The 23,723-nt window shown below is 35.2% G+C and overlaps 5 protein-coding genes across 6 annotated transcripts in view; 3 read left to right on the plus strand and 2 right to left on the minus strand.

The window, feature by feature from the left end:
* The window catches only part of LOC132907068 (furin-like protease 2), a 418,428-nt gene extending 417,554 nt beyond the window's left edge, over positions 1-874 (minus strand). For both annotated transcript variants that reach the window (XM_060959816.1, XM_060959815.1), the window contains exon 1: positions 40-874. The gene's annotated coding sequence lies outside the window, so the exon portion shown is untranslated. The remainder of the gene's footprint in view (positions 1-39) is intronic.
* A 741-nt stretch (positions 875-1,615) lies between these two features.
* LOC132907077 (small ribosomal subunit protein eS17) lies at positions 1,616-2,658 on the plus strand. Its single transcript, XM_060959825.1, has 3 exons — positions 1,616-1,764; positions 2,039-2,190; positions 2,339-2,658. Exons 1-3 carry the CDS (start codon positions 1,762-1,764, stop codon positions 2,577-2,579), a joined length of 396 nt encoding a protein of 131 aa, XP_060815808.1. The 5' UTR covers positions 1,616-1,761; the 3' UTR covers positions 2,580-2,658.
* A 1,106-nt stretch (positions 2,659-3,764) lies between these two features.
* LOC132907071 (ubiquitin carboxyl-terminal hydrolase 3-like) lies at positions 3,765-13,544 on the plus strand. Its single transcript, XM_060959819.1, has 6 exons — positions 3,765-4,330; positions 8,483-8,630; positions 9,138-9,924; positions 10,724-10,966; positions 11,300-11,493; positions 11,868-13,544. Exons 1-6 carry the CDS (start codon positions 4,240-4,242, stop codon positions 12,028-12,030), a joined length of 1,626 nt encoding a protein of 541 aa, XP_060815802.1. The 5' UTR covers positions 3,765-4,239; the 3' UTR covers positions 12,031-13,544.
* A 10-nt stretch (positions 13,545-13,554) lies between these two features.
* Positions 13,555-19,327, minus strand: LOC132907112 (uncharacterized). Its single transcript, XM_060959872.1, has 5 exons — positions 19,249-19,327; positions 16,515-18,154; positions 14,437-16,433; positions 14,124-14,355; positions 13,555-13,599 (listed from the first exon to the last, which is right to left on the minus strand). The coding sequence occupies exons 1-5, from the start codon at positions 19,325-19,327 to the stop codon at positions 13,555-13,557; spliced, it is 3,993 nt and encodes a 1,330-aa protein (XP_060815855.1).
* A 998-nt stretch (positions 19,328-20,325) lies between these two features.
* Positions 20,326-23,627, plus strand: LOC132907122 (uncharacterized). Its single transcript, XM_060959893.1, has 3 exons — positions 20,326-20,613; positions 21,102-23,019; positions 23,083-23,627. The coding sequence occupies exons 1-3, from the start codon at positions 20,326-20,328 to the stop codon at positions 23,451-23,453; spliced, it is 2,577 nt and encodes an 858-aa protein (XP_060815876.1). The 3' UTR covers positions 23,454-23,627.
* Positions 23,628-23,723: the final 96 nt, after the last annotated feature.

Below are 23,723 nucleotides of genomic sequence, written 5' to 3' on the forward strand. Positions count from 1 at the left end.
CGCAATTCTTTTTTTCATTTTAAAAAGAAATACATTTACCTCTGTTTAGGTATCACGCGGCGTTAGGTTCCCACGAAGTATGGTGAAATTTCAGCGGAGTTACTTGAACGGTACAAATGTCACCAACTTTGATATATGCACGAAAACGACTATGTTTTGGCAGTGGTTCGCGGCATGTTCTTCCGGCACGAGGTCTGCGACGAGGTTAAATGGACATTGACATGTGCGCGAAAGGAAAACACGACGGCACCCACGCACTACTAGGAGTAAATTGTCAGAAGAACGAGGCCGAACTTTCGAACCGATCCACCGATCATTCCGACCACTACAGACCAAGTGTAGCACCGCACTGACTGCTCTCGCCGTTCACCAAGGCGATAAACAAACTCGTCGCCTCTCCCTCGCGAGTCTACCCTCCTTCTCCTATCAAGTCTCTTACTCTCGCTAAACGTTTACTATCCCGCTTCCGCGGACAAACGCCGACTGCCGTATGCTGCTGAGCGAAATTTCGGTCTTTCTCGCACTGCGGCGTTAGCAATATGGTATGATCTCACTCTCATCACTCTGTCTCACTCACTCTAACATTATACATCTCTGTTGCTTTTCCTCCCTTTCCGCTCCTGCTCCGTTTAAGGCACAGTGCTGCCACCATGCTTCGTCCCCACTATCGCATCGCATCACAACTTGTCACCTGGCATTCTTGATTTTTTGACATTTTATGAACGCTCGATTTAAACTGGATGATACTTGGTAATCGGGACCGTTTGTAGTTTCGGAGAAACTGGATGTCACTCGCGAGAAGAGCAAATAAGACTCGTTTATGATGACTCCATGACGCGACAACGCAATGTACGACATGTTTTGAGCCACTGACAGTCTGTACTGGAGCAGGAACTGTATGAAGGGTGGTGGTGCCACCCTACTGCAATCAATTGCAACGTGATTTTGTTTATAGAAAAGAAAATCTTTCGTTTTGACAAGTAAAAGTACTCGAACTTACTAATATAATCAATATTGTAATATATACTATATAGCTATTTACAATTACAATTAAATATTTATATAAATATCTATTTAGTTAAATTCCCTACATTATCTTCTGTAGAATATATAAAATATTACAAATATTATATACCTTAAGTAAAAACTTATTAGAATATTATTTTTTAACCTTATTTAAACTTAATTCTAAAATTCGAGTATAAATTTCAAATTTTCTATTTTAATCTGTTTTACTTATCTTCTGCAAATACGTAAATAAAATTTCTAGATAGATTCAACGTAAGTTCTAGATGTCCCTAGTGTAGCTACTGATCCACGGTCGTATATACAGGTCCCGAAACTCCCTTGGTCAAGAATATCACAATGATGCGGCGGTCTGTGTTTCTCTAATCTGTCGCTACTGGCGTTGCTGCAGAGTAGTCAAAACAATAAACGATACAAAGCTATAATTCTGTGTCCCCTAAAATAAACATCAATAAATTTATTTATGAATAAGTAATGTATACTTACTTGTAAAATATTATACAAATTATGAAAAATGATAAAAAAATTCATTTGGTTATTTCCACCATGTTTTACTTTCTTGAAATAGTTTTGACCACTCGACATCAGCGCCCTATATGCGGTGGACAATACACGACCGTAATGCTATGAGTGAACACGTTAATTCTCCATTTGGCCGTTGGTATTGATAGTTCTTCGTGGCGGTAGTATCTCTCTTTCATTTTGGTATATCTCTTTTCTGGAACGGTATCCATCATGGTACGTATATTTTGATAAAATCTAGAAAAAGATCTAAAAAAGCAGTAGCAATCCGTCACCAAGTACACAAACGAATTATCTAGCAACATCCTATAAATTATTTTTTACTGAAAAGTTGAAATATTTACAGTAAAAGTGTATTATAATAGATTGTTATTTTCTGTTACGAATTTTGAGGTTATACGAATGTGTTTAGAGTGTTTTCCAATATTTTGTTTTAAATGAGTGCAAGATGAATTAAATAGCATGAAATGAAATATAAATATGATTTTAGAGTCGCGTTAGGACAAAGACGGTCAAAAAGGCCGCGAAGCTGATCATCGAGAAATATTATACTCGATTGACCATGGACTTTCATACGAATAAGAGGATATGCGAAGAAATTGCTATTATCCCCAGTAAATCTTTGCGAAACAAAATCGCTGGGTATGTATTTACAAAAGTGTATGTTTTGTGTTAAAACATTTTTATAGATTGTGCCAAAAACTAAATGCTATAAATTAGTGTATTCAATTTCTTATTTAAACCTATTTCAATTTTTTATTGAATTTCTTTATCCTATTATTCCAAACAGATTTGTTACGCACTTGATGAAGCGTCTGAGACACAGTCAAGTACGTGGCATTTCCATCAAACTCCAAGAAGAAGAGAGAGAACGTAGGGACAACTATGTTCCTGAGGTGTCTGCTTTGGAGCACGATATTATCGAGGTAGATCCAGAAACCAAGGAAATGTTACAAATGCTTGGATTTAACAACATTCCAGGACTTCAACTCACACAATCCCAACTACCACCATATAGCAGACGTTCTTAAATTTATTTGTTTATATTAAATAAGATTGTTAGTATTGCACTTTTGAATAAAACTGCAAGCTGACATTCTAAAAATTTTATATTCTCAAACTGATTTTAACGCATAAACCTGTCATTCTTTCGAGTGTGTACATATATTGATTTCCTTATGGTAAGTAACTGGCTACTGTAAAATAAAATACATATTGAGAAATATATTAAATTCTACAAGCTAAAATTAATGTAATTGATTATCTGTACTTTGATAGAAGCATATTTCATATCCATTTATAAAAAAAAAAAAATACAAATCAATTTTAATGTTAGATTTTGAAATATATAAATGGTAGAATACGAAAAGTTTAAAGTAAAAGTACGCGTGCGCACAAGTCGGCCATTTTAATCGAATTTCGTTCTGTACTGTTATGTACATTATAATTTATAATAGCTTATTATTAAAATTAACTTTTTCATTTACTTTTTCCAATATTTTAAATAACATTATTGAAAGATATTAATATTAAATTGCCTCTTACATTATTTTTACACATAAAACGAATATATCGATCCAAAAGTTTATCAAATTCATATTAATTTATTATTTTTCATTAAATTATATATGGTAGAAATAATCGTAATGTTATATTAAGAGTAACAAAAGTAGTAAAAAATGTTACTATCACGGAGATTCAACGGTATCGATTTCCCGCTCCAATTATAATTATATATCAAAGTTATGTACAGTGCATTTAAAGCATATATACATACTCTCAACGACATCAACCATTTTCGCCTTCCCTTGCACGAAGCTCGTCATTTTAATCGCAAACATAGAAACTGAGTAATCCTATCTTTCGTATCGTATTTATCAGCGATATCGTAGCTTAAATTGCGAAAAGCCAAGGTACCGCATCGAATAAAGTTTATTACTTCGAAGTTTATATAACATTTTGCAAGAGATAACGGGGCTTAATATGTACACGACTACATCGACGCGACAATGAAATGCATCGTCGCCCTTCCAAAGGCACCCACGCGGTTGAGCCGGACCTGGGCAAGTTGTTCAGAGGCTGCGCGACCTAGCACGATCCAAGGCTAGGTAGCCTAGCACAACCTGGTGAACCAGACGAAGTTAAGAAGAAAGAGGAAGAGAAACGGAGAGAGTAGCTGTAATCGCACGCCTACGAATGTTGGAACTCTCGGGAGCAGGGAGGAGAGACCGTATAACCGGCGAGTCAGTCGACTATTAGTGGTCTGTGACTCTGGAGGTAGCCCGACCACCGCAGAACCGAGCCCGACGCAGCTCGGTTGCGTTCGGTCGGTAGTCGGGGCCAGTCGGGCGCTCCACTGCTCTTTTCGGTCTGGTCGTTTTCCTCAGTCCGTCGTCGTTGCGCATCGAGAACAGTTGCACCCTTTCTTTTTTTCGCTTAAAGACATACAACGAAATAGTCAAGCCAATCTTTTTCGCGCTATGTGACAGATATTACGGGGCACCAAGCGTGTACCCCGCCTTCTCTGAATATCATTCCCACCCTATCCTTCCTTTTCTACCTTGCCACTACATATTCTCCCTTGCCCAAAGAGAGAGAAAGAGCACACGTTGTAAACGCAGGCACGTACGTACGCAGGCACTCGCCGACGAAGGGGCCACGAGGGCCCCGCGGAATCGTGCCTAGGAAAACATGGAGTGTCCACATCTTGCTCAAAGCGTCCAATTCGGCGGTAACGACGTAGAAGCGAATTGTACGAAGGATCTACCGTTCGTCTGTGCAGGTAGGATTTTATAAAGAAACCGTACCGTTATCCTTCTTAGCAGATTGAAAGAAAGATGTATATAGAAAATCAAAACCTAGCCCCCACGAGATCCTTTCTTCTCAAGTTGGATTCTATTTTGCACTCCTTTCTCGCTCAAAGCCCGATCTCGATCTTTCCTTCACTTCTATTGTCTCCCATCTCCTTTTCTCTCGTTTCTTTTGCGTTCTTTATCCCCTGTGTTCTCGGTCTTGCTCTTTTTCTCTCCCCCCGCCTCTTTCTTTCTCTTCCTCTTTCTCTCTTTACCTCTCGTGACCGCGGCCCCGGCCGTTCCTCTCGCGGCCTTGAGCCGTCGTAGCCGACAAGATGAAGCGAACCATTTCTCTATTTCCCTATAAAGATATTAATGCATGTTTTTTATGAGAGAGGACACGAAAGTACACGTTTACGTTCGCTTTCTGTATTTCACTGTCGATACACGCGAATATCGATGATACTTATGGACGCACGACTCCTAGTACTATTTGTATGTATTGTGAATTGAACTCCCAGCACCAATATGTATAGTACTTACATCTCTCCTCGATACACGCGAATGTGTACGTGCCAATACGTATGAATGCGAGACAAACCTATACGCGCGTGTACGGTTGTACGTGAAAGTCCACTCCTCTTCTTCATGTATGCATGTATATATGCAATATAGTATCTATGTGTGTGTGTGTCCTCCGTTCATGGGTGTCTCTCCACGGACCGAACAAGAGCGTCGTGGACGTGCGCGTGTGCATCGTCCTGCTGGGAGTTCTCAGTATGCGGCGCGGTCGTCATTGGAAAATCAATACCAGACGGCACTAATCAGCTGGCCTGAGATCTGTCATTAGAACTCGCCTGATAAACGTGTTCATCGTTTCACCTTCTTCGTTTTTCCTAATTTCTTCCATTTCCGCTTGTCAACTTGCATATATCCACATTCTCAAGAATCATCATCTGAGAGATACATTTGAAAATCAATGAATAGAATAATCTAGCGAATAATTCTTTCTTGTTTGAGATTTGAAATTTGTTTTCTCGTCTGATATTTTTATACCTATTCTTTATAGTCATTGCCTTTGGTACTATATTTAAAATAAACACAATACTTTTATTGCATATATTTAAATCTCCTTTGCCCTATGTGTTCTCCCTTTTAAGCTGATCTTCGTTGTAAACGGAAAATTTCATAATAGAGACTCCATTCGCTCTGTTCGATAATCGATGCTGCACTACGCCGTCTTTTTTTCTTTTAGCGACCTCTTACAGCAGAGTAGGCAGGAAGAAACGTTTCACCAAGATTCGAGTCATTTAATTGCAACGTATTCTTTCAAGAAAATCTGAAATATCATTTTCTTGATTTTGATATCCTTGATCTTTGAGGACCGAGAAGAATTTATTGAATTCGCGAAGTATATTTATCTCTTGTCTGAATATCCGAGCCGGAAAGGAGGGAGGGAGAGGGAACAATAGTGGAACAAAACAAAACATGCATAGTCAAGGAGAGAGTATTTCAAAGGTGTATTAGCGCGACCGATGAGTCAGACCAGCGATGTTTTTTTTTTTATTATTCAGTTCGGGTTAAGTTGTATTTCAGAGTTTTCTGAATTCGGCAAGATAGTCAACATATACAAATATCGTTGAAACGATACTCCTTGCGTCGCGTCGTCGTCTCTCCCGAGAGATCGTTCACGCTCAACGAATCGCAAACATATCCAGGTTGCAAGATCAATTTAAATATCTCGCAAGGAGAGTGACGCTGGTAAAAATTACCAAGCCCGACTCTGGCGCGAGTCACGCAGGAGAAAAATCGTCCCTCGTGGGCTATAAAAGAACCCCATGTTCCACACCTTCCCCTCCCATCCCTCTTCTGCCTCTTTTCCTGCGCTGCAAGCTGGTTCGGGTACGACGTTGCAAAATCGATAACGGCGTCGTTGCTAATCGGATGCCTCGATACGAGTCGTATTGCTCGGGAAACGAATTTTTCCCTCATCGTTCCTTTTTCTTCTCCCGGGATTGCATCGAACCGAAGAGTCTGATGGTGCACGCGTTTGTCGCTTTTCTTTATCTTTATCTGGTTCCGTCGCTTGGACAATGCGTCGACGAAATTCTTCAACGACGCAACACGCAGTAGGCGTGGCGAATCGTATCGTTCGTTACCAACCAGCAAAAAAGAGACGCAACGATATGACAAAAGAGACGGACGAGTAAAAGGATGGATACGTGGCTCGTTAGATGATTGTTGGTTACCCTGCCAGCTTTTTTTCGTGATTCACGTGATATACCTCTCACACCAATGAAATGGTCAACGATCGGTCGTCTTTCGAGTTTAGGATTTCTCGGACTACCTGTATGCAACTCTATCGACGATTTTTATTTGATTTTGACCTTAGCTGCACTGACGTGATCTTCCAAGAATACAGCGTGATGCGCAACGTATTTTTACATCAAATTGAGAATTATTACCCACTTTGAAATATTGAACATTCGATAGACGTGGCTCGATTGGATTATCTTTTTCCATCGATAATAGAACTTTGATTATAATCTAACAAAGCTTACGTTGGTCTCTATGATATTTTATTTTAATAATATACACATATATGCAAGATATAATACCTGATGTTCCAAATTATCATTTGCAGGTCATCAACTCATTTTAAATTTCGATGTAAAACCATATTTGTACATTTGAATTTGATGCACAAGAATATTTTTCTGTTATATAAATATAAGAAAAATTTTGTTCTATCTTAAGATGTGTCATTGTATTGTTTGAAATTTATAAAAATACTGAATTCAATAGTTATACAATTTCAAGCAATATTTCCGAACATTCTTCTTCCAATGTATATAACGTGTAATTAAAATTCCTAGTACATTTTACAAAGAAATAAGACAATATAATTTGCACAGGGCGTGGGGTTATAATAATTCTTACACGAGATTGCAAAACAAATGGGTGTGTACAGGGATACGTGCTTCTAGAAGATTGGATTTCAGTTGGCCTACCTATGCGATATCTCAATTTTCATGTACTCGTGCTTTTTTACCTTTAGCAATTTTATGTCTTTCTCTTTTATTCTACCGGTGTAAAGTTTATTTAAGTAGCTAAAAATAGTCAAGTATCGACCCAAACAATCCAAAATAAAAATGATCGAAAACGATCCAATTGCATGGGCGTAGAATTTTCGAATTTTCTTTCGAATTTATTAGTTTCATTATCGTATTTAATTACTGAGATGTATATTCTTGGTATGGGATCAATTAACTTGACATACGTCTCCATAGATCTTACTCGCTTTTAAAATCATAGATACGTCATGGTGGTGAAAAAATATACGTATGAGGAAGGGGGAAAAAAGAAATGTGCATGCAAAATCTCAAACTTGATAGCACTGCGAGACATTTTGCGATCGATCGACTGCAAAGGGGGTGTGTCGAACAGCCTTCCTCCCATTCACCCTGGTTTTACGCGATCTCTTGAGAATTACGTAAGCCGGGACGAGCCAAGAAGATAGTACACCGACTTGGGACTTATATTATTTTGTAATGATCGTCTTTTATAATTCCTGAATGCACTAACTTTAAAAGATTCTAAAAATTTTCCAAAAATAGCTGCAGCTAGGGTAAAATCTAAAAATATCGAATTATTGGTAGAAACTCGTTGAAATTTACGAAAATCGGAATTACAATACATATAATGTATGATATTTCCATTATTCTCGGGATCACGTAACTAAGAACAAAATTTAGATTCATAAAGACTAAGATAGTAGGTTGTAACGCGTTACAAATAACGCACTATTTTTATAATATGAAAATCGCCATTATTCTAAATATCAGGTAAATAAGAACAAGTATTAAGTTCAGAATCAATAAAATAAGAAATTCTAATTTTTAAGCTTAGAATATTCTACAATATTTATACCTTAATTCATACCTTCGGTTTGAAAAAATAAAAGGGTGAGATCCTAGAAATGAAATATGTATGGAATTCGACCATTTTGAGAAACATTGCTTTCAATCTCTGTTATTCGTTAATTTTATATCGTTTGCAGTTTTAACACAGAACGATAACATTTAAACTAGAATGCATAGCAAGGACAATGTTTTTATCAAGTGCTTTGTTATTGTCGATAGTATGTGGCACTGAGAAAAGTACGTGGCTCTGTTTGTACTGTGGAGCCATTCACTGCGGACGATACGTGGCAGGCCATGCATTACAGCATCACGAAGAAAATAATCAGCACTGTGTTTGTATCGACTGTGAGAACCTGGCAGTATTCTGGTAAGTTAAACCCTTCGCTTTCGCCATTCTCCGCGACACAGATCGACGGTCCGAGTCTTCCTCGCGTCAGTTGATACGATTTTTAATCTCGCCAACATGCCTCTCCCTCTCTATCATTTTATTTGTTAGCGGCAGCCATCTTTATCGATATTAGCAATGTTAGCTCGACCGGTACAACAGTCTCAGAAATCATGAATAAATTCTTTCCATTTAATTTCGAAAAAAAAACAAATCTTGTCTTTCTCTTTCCCATATTTAATTGTTGGTTTATAACCCAAATCTCAAATTTTATAAGTATATAATTAATATAGACCGTGATACCTCAAATTTGAGGTTTCTTGTATCATAAAGAATGGCTGTATTTAGCCACAACGCGTTAAATCGTAGCTAGTCATTCATCGAATATTCGAATATCAAGAAAATAAAGAATCCACCCACGAACCCTTCAATTAATTAATAGCACACCGATCCTGACTTGTTAGTACTTACAGAGGCATTCATTTTCAGTTACATGTGTGACGAGTATGTAATTAACGACACGACGAGCGGCCAAATTGAGAAGATACGTCGCGTCACATTTCGCAAAGATGAGCACAAGGAGAATGAAGAGAATTGGAACACGTCGCCGTCTACGACGCCGTCCTCGAGGAGAGAGAACAGTGACGATAACGACGCGGACGCCCTGTGGAAAGCGGAAGTGGTCGTAAGGAACCTCCGACCGAGAACAGCGCGGAAGAGGCTACACTCGTTGGATGGCACAAGCGGGGACAATCGGCCGGCGACCAAGCGTAGGAGCTCCAAGATAACCAAAGAGAAGAAGGTCGTCGGCCTGAGAAATCTCGGCAACACCTGTTTTATGAACGTTGTGTTACAATCATTCAACAACATCAGCCATTTTTGCGAGTATCTCACGCAGATGCCATGCCTAGAGGGCATACCATTCGACGAGCCACCCACACATAGAGGGCGAATCGTCACGCCCGGTCGAGCAAAAGAGTTTATGAGTGACGCCTTACTCGCGGAAGAGCTCAGGAAGGTACTCCTTGGTTTGAATCTTGGTGGCTCAAACGGTCAAGCCATTTCACCCGAATGCCTTTTCCTTGTCATCTGGAAAGTCGTACCAAGATTTCGAGGCTATCAACAACAAGACGCTCATGAATTTCTTACCTACATGTTGGACAGACTGCACACCGAGCTCTTGCAATTGTTGCCCAGACTGGGACACGAACCTCTCGGTCTGCGCGGCAAGCAGAGCATCGTCACAGCCGTGTTTGGAGGCACCCTTCTTAGCGTGGTAAGTCGTAGGATTGTTCAAGGAGGAAGCTCTGTTTAACCCTCGGTCATCGATTATCAAACACTTTGCGGCTGGATGATGCTGTATCATTCTGATGTATGACATACACTTTATGTGTGGATTTCGAAGAAATGCTCTATGATAAAAGATTCTAGAGCTGTTATTATTACACGAGAAATTTATTTCACTATATATAAAAGTTCCACATTTGGTAATACATATTGTACTGTATCGTATTGTTTTAAAGTGATACAGGACAAAAGTTTTTCAGGAAAACCAGAGATGATGTATTTAGAAGCTCACAAAAACACATAATGTTGGCAAAAAGAATAGAAAGAAAAGACAGTGATTAAATATTATTATTGTAATTTTGTATTCTTAATTTATTGCTTAATTTATTTTGGTAGTCTAATCTTAGAGTATTTTTGTTAAAAATATTTTAATTATGAAAAAAATGTACACAAAAGAATTATTTTTAGGAAACTTATTTTATTATCAAATTTAAGAAGGTTCCGCCATCTCAAAGCTCTATCAGCATTGTTTATTGCATATAATACCAGTGTCTACTTTGGTATTCTACTGGTGCCTACTTTCTATGCATGACACAACTTGTATCAAAATGATCCGGCACTCACCAGGCGAGGGTTAATGCGTTTCCGGTTACATTTTATTATTCCAATACGAAATGACGAGAGGGAGTGCCCTTTCCGAATCAATATTGTTTTGGAGAGTCATTTTATTATTCATTTTCTTCTTGGGAGAAGCGCGGACAAATTATGGATCGCGTTTCCTCGCGCAGGTCCACTGCATGAACTGCCGTACAGATTCCAAGACGCACGAGCCCTTTCAGGATCTTTCACTGGATATACCGGATAGATTGCAGAGACGAACGAAAGAACAGGAAGAAGTATGCAGTCTCACGTACAGCTTAACGAGATTCTTCAAAGTCGAAGAGCTGGCTGATAGCGAACTATACTTTTGTGACAATTGCATGGGGAAGCAGAGATCCACCAAGAGGTTCTGGATACACAGGCTGCCTAATGTTAGCATACTTTTATTAACTATTTCATTTAGAAGATATTTAGAAATATTTTTATAGAATATATTTTCGTTTTGTTTCGAAAATATTATAATATATTGAATCTCTTTACGTTTCATTACTTAATGTATAAATGTAAGTTCCTACTTTGTATTGATTACATCATTAATTAATCAATACACACTTTATTGTCTGTAATTTCAAAATATAATTATAATCTTAAATTCTCTAAATGAAATACTTTTAGAATATTTATTATAATATTCGTCTACATATATTAACTTATAAATTTTCTTTGTTTGTAACATATAGTTTAACAATTCTATTTTATTTTAGGTGTTGTGCCTTCACATTAAAAGATTTAGGTGGTGCAATTCCTATCGCTCGAAGGTAGACACACAGGTGGATTTTCCAATGAAATCACTTGATATGTCTGCATTTACGGTGCGTGGCGTGAGTGGAACGAAATTGGGCGCTTCGAATAGTCACCTGTATGACTTAGCTGCCGTTATTGTACACCACGGTTCAGGGTATGCTCAAACGTCTTTTTTTATGTTAATTCTACATACAAACTCATTTATTAGATCATCAGAATCAGATTCATTCATAATTTCTTTCAATGAGCCAATGTATATACAATTTTATATTCTGATAAAAAATTATCGAATTAAATAAAATCTGTAAATTATGGATGCAGAAACATATCATTATATCCATTTTAAGATGGCAATACACCACAAGCTAAACGTATATTATATTTGTTTGTACAAAGCAAAATTCAGTATGTTTCATCAGTCTTATAAGTATTCCATATTTTTTACATTATAAAATCAATACTTTCATCTATTGTATAACAGAGCTATGGTATCTATTTTGAGAATAAATATTGGAATATCCATTTTAGTGCTGGAACTGGACATTATACTGCCTTCGCTGTTCACGACGGACAATGGTTTCACTTTAACGATAGCTCTGTACGACCAGCAACCACGGACGCAGTCGCCAAGTGTAAACCCTATATTCTGTTTTACGTGCGGAAAGAATTTTCCATTCCACCTCCCTTGTGACGTCGTTTCCCCAGTCAGTCCCGTCCTGATGGTGCGAGCTTCAACGACGATGATCATGAACGAATAAATAAGAAGTAAGCGAAATTCGAACAGACGAAGTTGAATGGTGCATATGCTAAAAGGGCCAAATGGAAAAAGTCAGAAGACTTAGACAAGTTTCGCGAAGTTTCTAAAAGAGGAAGGAAGAAAACGCCCGATTTCGATTTTTCCGTTTAGTATGATTAAATATAGACTTTGGTATGTTTTGTTAATGATAAGCGATAAACATGGATTTCAAAGAATTTCAATCGATATATTTCTTATAAAAAAATCTCAACATCGTATAGTATCTAGATATTACGACGTTTAGCACGATGTACGAGTATGATATTCGACTCCTATCCTCGTAGTCGTTCGAAGCGAAACCAAACTTTCATGTGTTCGCGAATGAGCGACAATTAATTAGTTTTTATTTAATACGTTTCATTTCTACTGATTTCAGTTCCTTTTCTTTTTCACAGTTATTGATTAAACGGTAAATTGGTTGATAGACAAAAATAACGTTAGTAATGTACGCTGTGCATATCGATCAGTTGTTTCTGTGTACGCACGTGAACATGTAAGGATATACACTGCGTGAACCGAGAGCTTCTTTTCCTTTTTTAGAAACGGCAGAAGGAAGAAAAAACTAAGAACGAAAGAAAGAAACAGCGTACTCTCGAGGCAGATCGCGGAAACGCATTGCCTTTAAAGTTGGTTTCCTTTATGCTCCTTTTCGCCGGTCTCTCTCGGTGGTCGTTGACCACCTCTCTTCATCGAATCGATTAAAGCTCCTCCCGGCCACATAGCGGAATAACGCGTAATGCGTACCTCGTATATATAGTTTTAAATTAAAACGAAAACGACTGGTCTTCTCGGTAGATAGATTTTTTCTAGGCTTAGAGCGACATCATCGTTATTTCGAGGGAGCTGGTAAGCGAAAATACCATATAGAGCCAACCAACTCTATTACTTCGAAAAACATGTTACCTTCATCCTTGGATACTTAACACATACACATGTGCAGATACGTCATATACCCATGCGTACACACGACAGACCCATACATACGATTATCATTCGAGCATACGCATACGTGACTACCTATACGCGAATCGTTTACATGTGTGTTTACAAAATACACGTATGTATGCATGTATGTATATAAACACGTTCTCTCTTATTCCCTGCCACTCCTTTTTCCTCACGATTCTCGACGGTTCGACGGCTCTTATGTGATTATTTAAAGACTTATTTTTTCTATAATGGTAACGATAATAACGATAATAAGTTAAAGAAAGCGTAGCGAAAGAACGTTTTATTAAGGCGATAAACTCGATAAACGCGCATCTTCAGCAAAGATTCACTCGTATGCAAAGAAGGGAAAGCAAAAAGAATAAAAAAGGTAAAAAAAAGATGGAAGTAAGCGTGCAACACATATTGAGAATAAATGAGATATGTATGAACGACGTATAAATAAAGAATATGAACGACGATATCATACTCCTATTTGTCATGACTCTTGTTATTGATTTTCGATATATATTTTGTCTGCAGATATTCACAATTAAAAAGATGTTCATATAAAGATGAGTCAGAAAAGACTCAAATTGTATAAATGAGTTAGAACAATAATCGAATACATAATTCTGCAAGTATACACATATAGATAAAAAATATCTTTAAGTTTGGCTAACAACTAAAACAAAATTTCCAAGTTAATTTGCAATCATTTGTTAATCGTTTATGTATGTATATACATAATTATAAAAATTCAACAAACATTCGTTCTACCGACAGAGTATGGGATACAAGTGTCAACCTTTCTTTTTCTGTAATGACATACGAGATCTCTTCTTTACCGACGATGAATTGTCATTTATTCTTGACCGATATTTGGAAATCGAACCAAATGAGATCGGTATGATCATTCGATAAAATCGTAAACAAAAACATCCGCTCTGCGCATTTCTATTTCTTCTAGTACGTTCAAAATTTCTGTTCTTAGTGGATTCGTTGCAAACATTTTCATCTAACTTCGATGTCATGGTTAGAGAATTTGCATGAAATTTTACTCGATTCTTTCGTTTTTCTATAGAAACATCTTGTTTCTGTTTCTCATTTTTCGGAACAAATGCTTTAGTAGAGGTCTCTGGCGTTCCTTGCACGCTTTTTACAAAAAATACCGAGTAAGGATTTTTTAATTTATCCTCATCTACTTCATCCGCTATTTCTACATTTTTCTTCCCTTTTTCGTGATTAGAATTCTTGAACGCTTGAACCCACAAATCATCACGATCATAGCGTCTGCATGGATTTTCAATACTGGACAGCCTATTTTTACTATTTTTCGTATTAGACAAATTTTTGTTATAAATTATTGACGACTTTTCGTCTGGAGAGTCAGGACTAGGTTCAGGATTACATAATTTTCCTTCCAAACTCTCGTATATTTTAAATTCCTGTAAAGATGACGATTCTGAGCAATTTGAGCTCTCGCATTCTTCTTGATAATCTCGATTTTTGTAAATGACGCTAGTTACCTTCGTCGGTCCAATTCCGTTACCGCATCTTTTCGGTCTTTTCCATCTGGCAGAAATTTTGTTTACTAGTCCTTTCATCCCAGAAGATTTTAAGTAACGATTCTCCAGTTCTGTCTGCACCATATAACTGATGATCTCCGCGGGTGAATCCTCCAATGCATAACCGGCCAATCTAGTTATACTCGGGTGCGTGTCTAACCTGTACCTTCTATCTTCCTCGTCTTCGTCCAGGTTGCCTAGCCGACCAGGTACCTTGAACTTCATCGAGGCGATGCTCGTTTTTTCCGAAATCGTAAAAGGAAATCTGTCTTGACTCTTCTTCTTAAACCGTGGTGAGTCTCTTGATTTGTCATAGCGCAGCTTCGACATCGAGGAAGAACCTGCGAGAGTAAATTGTGGAATTTCATAGAATTTCTCTGTAAAAAATGCGGTAGTATCTGATTGAATAGTTCTTGTTTGTTCAGAGTTTAGATTTTTTCGAATTTGCTCGACTGCTAGTTTTTCTAACGAAAATCGAAGCTTGTCAGTAACTTTTCTTGGTTTGATTAGTTCTTCGTCCTCTGCAGACGTGTTCAAGGATTTAAATTTTTCTGAATCTTCGATCAGAAACTCTTGGCAACCACCATCTCCTATTTGATTCTCGAATAAATTTGTTTTCCTTTCTTCGGTGATTTTTTCGAAACATTCTCCTTCGTAAGTATTATTTATATGTTTATCTCGGTAACTTTCTAAAGGAAAACTGGTAGATACATTTCTTGGAGAAAAAGTATTAAATTCTTTAGATCCCTCTGGCTCTTCGATCTCTTTTACTGATTCTCGAGTATCGTAAGGTGACGAAGTTTCTGATTCATCTTCTGAAGAAATATTTTGCTCGAGAATATTTTGTTCGTTTTTCTTTTCAGACTTTTTTGGATTATCAGAAAAATTCAAGGGCCTAAAAGTGTCTATCGTGGGACGATTAATGGAAGATTCATAATCCTGATTCTCTTCTCTCGCAGTTTTTGATTGAGCGTCTTCCAAAATTACATTCGATTTTTCCATACTATCCGACTCATTTTTGATACTGTCCAAATTGAAATATTTTTCTTGTTCCTGTGACTCTATTTTCGTAGAAGATTCGGACATAATCGCATAATTTTTCATAAAAGGTGAATTTTCATGTGATGTAGAAACAAATTGAAGATTTTCAAGTGACGAGGAATTGCTTCGAAAAGTTTGTGTACTGGAATTTCTTGGACTAATTAATCCTTTATCACTTTCATTAAATTTACTTCGAATTGATAGCTTGCTTCTATTACTAGGTATTTTTATAGGTATCTTAGATTTTATACTAAGAGATGATCTGCAAGATGTTGTAGATGTTGTTAATTTACTTCGATTTTCATCGGACTTTGAGAAACGTACATCCATCGATAAATTATTTTCGGAGGATTCTAACCTAAAAACTGCCTTGCTATCAGTACAGGATTCACTGCAAGTATTTTCAAAAACATCTTTTGCTGTTTGTTGTTTCAAGGACGCGTTTGACAACGCTATGATCAAAGCATTTGAATCTAAATGTCTCTCTGAACAAATTTTACTGTTTGGTGATGTTGAGTATGATATTTCTCGTGAATTTAAAACTAGAGTTGGTACGTTTATGAATTCTTGGCTATTGACAATTTTACTTCCATGTGAATTATGTGTTCCTTGGCTATTCATGATAGATTGTGGTGAACAGCAATTTTCTCCATTTTGTGACAATTTTGTGAAGTCGCTGACGAAAAACTCTCTAAACGAAGAAGCTGTACTTTGATCTTCGCTTGCATTAGATTTAAATGGCGGAGAGGTAATATTTTTTAACTGAGAAATATTACTTTCATTGTTATCGTAATTTAATATACTTTTGGATATTGCTTCCTTGAATCCTTGTCCACTATCAACATTTGAAGAAAGTTCTGAATTGTTATTTGAGTCATTTCCAAATATTGAATTTTGTACAATGGTTTCTGGTGACGCTACACTTTTTGGAGTCGAAGTACAGTTTTTATTTTGAGAAGGATTGAAATACTCATTTGCCACTATTTCTCGTTTGTTTTGATAATGAATTTTCTCACGGTTGGTATTTTCATTAGAAATCTTTTCACAGGTAATGAAAGTTTGATTTTCATAAAATTTCAAATTTGGGGAATTAATATATTCCTTTGCGATTATTTCTTGTTCATTTTGATCAAAAATCTTCTCACTACTTTGTTTAACATTTTCATTATAAATATTTTCTCCAAAATTTACCATATTATTAGATAAGGTTTTAGAAATTTCATTTTCCAGAATGTTTGTGGGCATATTGGGATAAATCGGGGTTTCAAACACAGATCGTGGCGTTTGTAAGCATTCTTTATTATAGTCATGGATTTCTTGCCTAGCAGAAAAGAACATTGGCTCATCTACAGTTTCTTTCATATTTTGACCACAATCGCTTCTCGAACTGCTCAATTTTCTATAAAAAGACCTTTCACGCGGTGTTTTTCTCAAAGAAGCCAAAGGTACGAAAGGTTTATTTAAACCCTGCTGTAATTTACTTCCAGTGAAATCCATTCTTGGAACAAGAGACGAAACATTTTCAAGATAATCATTCCTCGATGAATTAATAAGTGTTTGGTTAGACGATCTTTCCGAGGATAAAGATAAAGTATCGTTTAGATTTTGTATCTCCAAATTATTACTACATAAATTTGGAGAAATATTAGTTTCTTGTGGCGTAAGACGCATTAAACGATCAATTTTGTGACTAGAACCAATTCTGTCCGACATAACCTCAAAATTGGAATCTGCCTCACTGCCAGAGCTAAGATTCTGCAAAATTACTCCACGACAAGGTCTATATTTATTGTGTAAAGAACTTTTCAACGAAATTGGTGAAATTGGTTGTAACTCAATTCTATTTTTCGGTAAATTTTCGCTAGATGTATCAGGATAAATATGGTGGAACACGTTTTTTTGAGATCTAGAGGAATCATTATTTGTCTCTTCCTGTTGATTACGATATAATCTTGCTGATAATGATGAATGTCGTTGAGTATTATTTGTTAACATTTCGATTTCTACCGATGGATGTTGCACCGAATATTTTTCTGACATTCCTTTAACTTTATTTTCGATCACTGAACTTCTATTTGATGTTTGGCTGTTACTGTTGACTGAATTGTCTTGTAAGTCCGAAGTGCTGATTTCACTTGGATTCGAGACAACCATATTTCGATTTGTTTCGTTTTCGAGATGAATTTTCGCCCTTCTTCGCACTCGTGCGTCTTTTGCTTTGAAATCGCCAAAAGACCTTTTGGGAAATATTGTTTCCTGTTCTTCTGTTTCTTCGTTTTCTTCAATTCGGTTGTTTGTTTCGTGGAAATAGAAATCTCGTTTTCGAGATAGACGACGGCTGATGTTAATTACACGACTAGCCAGACGTGTCACTTCATTTGGTGATGGATGATGCTGAAGACGCTTCTTGAGATCGGATGGCGAACTTCCTCCGGAACTGCTATCGCTTCCTGTGTTCTCTTCGTCTTCGTTAATCGAACGATCTAATTATTAGGATTACATAAATTTTATTTATTTTAGGTTCGAGGCATAGAAAAATTCTTTACAGTTTAAATCATTTTCATTTAACTTGTATATTATTATACATTACGTATATTACATATTACGAAAAATTTTCGTAAATCTTGTAAAGACGCTATTTTTAGTCAAATAAAATGCTACAAAATTTTACTCTAAAGTTTGTGCATTCTACAGCAAGATTCTACTAATTATATTATTATTATCATAAAATCATAATCATTTAATCATAAAATAAATATGTTATTATACATACGCTACGAAGATCTTTGGGATGACTCTACATTGTCAAATGACAATATTATGTACTTAAGGGTTAAAAACGATTTTAATAACTCTTCAAAAAGATTTATTAAATAATTTTTCAATCTGTATTCAATGCTTCAAAGTTTTAAAATCTCATTTTAGCATTTTAGTGTAGTTTTGCCATGAAATTTAGTGATATGTAGAAGTATGTATAATAATATTTAAAAAGGTTACGTAACGGATGTTTTAATAATTTTTAGAAGTTAAAGAATTTTGATCAAAAATATAATTTGTCTTTCAATTCAAAAGCATTACCTGCTAATATGGATTTTTAAGGATCGACTACTTTGCATTTACACTTTTTGTTCGCTGAGAACAATATCAGTTGCCGTTCTAAAAATATTGCTATCACGTCATTAACTTTATTCGATGATAAAAATGTCGATATTCCTTGAACTTGCGATGTAAAAGAGGAATGCCAGAGGTTATGAGATAGAAAATGAATTAAAAATATTTTTAATCATTCGATTATTATACATATAAAATATTATGATTCGACTTAATTATATTTAATTATATAATTGTATAATTATATAAAATGCCATAATTGAACCTTCCAATAATTGATAATGATTCTGAAAGAAATTAAAAATAACATTCGCCTGAATAATAATAAAATTTTGTATTTAAAAATTATAACTACACACTGACGTTGTTATTAATTATAAGTTAAAATGAGAAAATTAAATAAAAGATGAGAATGAAGCTCTAACAGTAACAGTACATGTAAAATTGGAGAAAATAAAATTCCTACCAGCAGAAGATAAAGGGCTTGGTGTCTTTACTTCTTTCACTTCTATGTTCTCCAGTATCCTGTCGTCGTTATCTAACATATCGGATCCGTTGAAAACATTCTGCCGATTTTCCATACACGGAGTATTAAAACAGGTTAGCAGAATATTTAAATTACTCTATGCGTGACATAAAAAAACATAAGAAGTCATTCTGGTTAACGAAACAACTAAATCATGGACACCTCTATTTGAATGTAGTATTCTAATTGATATTACAAAATTCTATTTCTTTTAAATCTTTCTATTAGTCAGGTGATTTTAATTATAATATTATGAAACAATAGTCCTTAATAAGTGTAAATATTTGAATTCCTTCAACCTCATTTTTATTCGATAACATTCTTTTATAATTACATAAGTATAATTAGATAGTTCGTATGTGAAGATACGAAGTTCCATAAAATACGAAATCTATAATTTATTTTATACCTTGTTTAATTTTCTGAGCAAATGTTGGTCTTCTTCGAAATATTTAATAATAATTAAATATCAATCGTACTAGTTGAATATATGTATCTTTTTAAGTGACGTCTGTGATAAAATCATATTTGATATCTGGAATGTGTTATAATAACGAATTCCAAAAGGTAGCGCCACGTATGCAACAAATTTGATCAATTTTAACAGATATTCTATTTACCTACTGACAATAAAAGATCTGCAATAGACCATTTAAAAGAGTTATAGAATCGTTCTATGAAGTTTTCAAAATCAGGATAACAATTCATTTATGAATACACTCGAAAACACTTGACGATGGATATATTTAATCTGCTCGCAAAAATGTCAGCGAAAAAATGCAATTAAAATAAATAATAATTATTTCATTTAAAATTTGAAGTGACACACTTAAAATCAAGTAGACTCATGAAGAACAAAATTCTGTGAAATTCTAGCGCGAAATTTCAAATCGAGCAATGTGAATTCTTCAAACACAATATACACATCTAACAGTTTTTAGGCAATACAGTTGTCATTTATGTATTTTGAGCATGAATTCCTTCGCGGACAGCCCATTATTCTTTTTTATGGATAACATGTCGCCTATAATTTCTGTTAAAACTTCCAAAGATATACGAAAAATTGTTGAATTATCGGATACAGGTTGTGATGCCAGGTTACCAGTATCTAAAATTGCACGACACATTAATCGATCTCATTCTCCAAAATTTACCAAGATAAAACAGCACAGAAATTGGGAATCGTATTGCCCAGAAAAAATCGAAAATAAATCTTACGGAGAAAGATTTCGCGTACAAAATGAATCTGACGCAATGGATACTGAAGAATGTTTCTTTATACTTAAAGAAGATGGAACTAATCAGGTACATTTTACTTAAATCAATTATGAGTATCTACAGTTATTCAGGGCTTAAACGGAAATCAGAAATTTTATTTAAATTAAAGAAAAAAATTTTTATAGACATATTCAACTTAATACTTTAGATTGAAATTTATACATTACGTTTACAAATTTGTAGAAAACTTTGCTTTCCGAATCTTGATATTTTATTCAATAAAATTGTCTAACCTATTTTGTATAGTCATTATGAAACTTATGTCAGAAAATTGAAATTTTTTTATAATCTTATTTAGCTCTAAGAATGTTCTAGGCATTTAATTGGTCTAATTACTATATTAAATGAAGAAAGGCTTGTTTTTTTACCATTCTTCTCTTTATTCTACTTAATTTTTTTTTCTAATAAACAATTGTTTATTTTTGTAATATTACACTAAAAATACACGTTGATCATTTGGAAAACATTTTTCAATAAAATTTTCCCCTTTCTTCTTTTTTAAATTAATTCTACAGTACTACTGGCAAAATCACTCTCCACATGAAGATTTTACTGAAAACGTAGAATGCAAAAGAAGTCCAGGGTCCAAAGACTTGAGAACCAAATTAAGAGCATCAGCCGATAGATTAAGATCAAATTCCTGTGAACCAGATGACGACTCTTACGAAATCTCAAACACATTTCGCAATAATCCTAACATAACTCATGAAAATATTCTAAACGATATAAAAAAAAACAATCCTCAATCCTATCCAACGAGACCAAAAAGTGCTGGAGCTAAATTAAAATTCGCTCGTTCCAATTATTCTAACAATAGATTAGATACTAACCTTATCGATCAACCTATTACCGATAGAGGAATGATCTCTGTGAAACAAGATTATTCAGAAGACTTCATATCCAAAGAAATCCCACGAAATTCACCAAGATACCAGAAACTTCACTGGCAAAGACTGAATATGTCCTCTTGCAACGATACTGAAGACCATATCGACGAAATATCGTATAGAAATCACAGATTTTCTAAGTACAGTTCAAGAAACGAAAAACCAGTCAGCTCAGCGAATCCAAATAAAATATCAAAAGATTGGATTGAATTGACTCCAGACAGAACTCGATCCAGAACATGGTCATCACCTATAGATCGACGAAAAAAAACACGATGTTTTTCAAAAAATATCTGTGAAAACTTAGATCAAATTGAAAATAAACAGGATAATAAAATTTCAAATAACGAATATTCTAGATATTCTAGGTTAAGAAACACGAATTCTAATTGTTCCATAGACAAATCAAGACGATTCGTGGATCGCGCAGTGGATAAAGACAGTTTATCTGACTTACGAAATGTTTGTACATCCACTGAACATCTTTCTAGCTCGACTATTTTTGACACGTTGTCGAATCAAGTTGAAAAGAGTAATATTAAAAGTAGCTTCTGGGACTTTATTCCATTGGACAATAAAACTAATGGAAAATGCAAAGAAGTTTCTGAAAATAAGAAAATTGATTATCCATATCAGCAACACGTTCCTTTAGACAGTAATACTTGTCCAATTCTGAAACATTCAGTGAAGAATAATGACGATTCAAAATGGAAAAATAGATTTCCGCAAAACGATTCTGTGAATAATCCATCGCCATTAATAAAACGTCAAAATGCATCAGAAACTACTGATGATAAAAGAAGCTTCTTTGTTTCTTCTTCCTATAATGAACGATTTAACAAACCTTCAGCAAACAGCAAAAAAGTAAAAGAAGAATTAAATCCTAACCTTGAGAAAAATCGAATTGCAATTACAAATATTCATAAAAATTCTAAAACTGTGGATTCTATAAAGAATCAAGAGGAATGTGAATATGAATCTAAGAGTCAGAGTAAAATTGGAAATAAACATACTTTTGGATGGACAAACAAAGCAAATAAGTATTTGAAGAGACCATGTAGCGTTTTAAAGAATGAAAATGATAACAAGAAGAAAATAGTGAATGCTAGCGACATCTCCAACGTTACCAACGATCAGAAAGTTAGAACAAATATTATGGAGAGAACAGCGGCATGTTTGAAACGAAAATTAGATAAATCGAAGATTAAGGAATATTCGACGAGCAATCAGTTTTCACCAACAGTGGTAGAGAAGAAAATTCGTTCCGAAGTTTCAGCTTGCTCCAAATTACCGATAAGAATAGGAAATCGTCGAAGATCGAGAAATCCGATGACGAGGGATCAATTTGATTTCAAGTTCGTTTCTAAAGAAGAAAACAAAGAGATAGAGATGAAAGAATTGAAAGAAGATTCGTGTAGGTTAAGTTCTGTGAGATCTCGAACGAAACCGAAAATAAAACCGAGTGTGAAGTTAGACGAAGCGATTGACTTTATCGACACGGTGAAAAATTTCCAATCGATGGAAAGTGGAGGATCTAATTTAGAAAATAAAAATAAAGTTAAGGATTGTTTGATAGATAATTTAAAAGCGAAATCGATTTTAATCGAAGATCGCGTTGATAATAATTCAGTTGGTAACGTAGATACGAAGGAAAATTCGTCGACTTTGATAGATTCTTCCAAAAATGCGAATCTGGAAATTGATAACATCGTACATGGAAATAATGAAGAAATGAAAATTTTGAACGTGGAAGAAGATCAACGAAAGAGAAATTTCACGAACCCTAGACGAGAAATGAATCGTAAGAATGGTTTGACGAAGGAAATGGTTGATGGTGTTGCCAGAAGTGGTCTTAATGAGAAATGTTGTTTTCGTTTGAATGATGAGGAGGGTATTGCATGTAATTATTATAATAAGGAACATAGGAATTTAGGCTTTTTTCGATCGCGAAAGCCTACAGCAATCAAATCGCAGTTCTGATATATTGGGATTTAATTATCGAACTTAAAACGTTAACTAGACGAAATCATGAAATAAAAAATAAAAGAAATAGAATTGAGACAATACGAAGCCGTGATAATTACACATCGCAGACTGTAATTGATTCGAAAACTATAATATGTATTTTTTAATTTCACATATAAAACACATTATAGCACATATAGAAAAATCGTTATTAATATAAATAAGTTTTTGTTTCAGTTTTACTTTTGGACGTTTCTGAAAAAAAGTCTTGAACATACTAGCAAA

This window comes from Bombus pascuorum, chromosome 5 (assembly GCF_905332965.1).
Source record: "Bombus pascuorum chromosome 5, iyBomPasc1.1, whole genome shotgun sequence".
Classification (NCBI taxonomy): Eukaryota; Metazoa; Arthropoda; class Insecta; order Hymenoptera; family Apidae; genus Bombus; species Bombus pascuorum.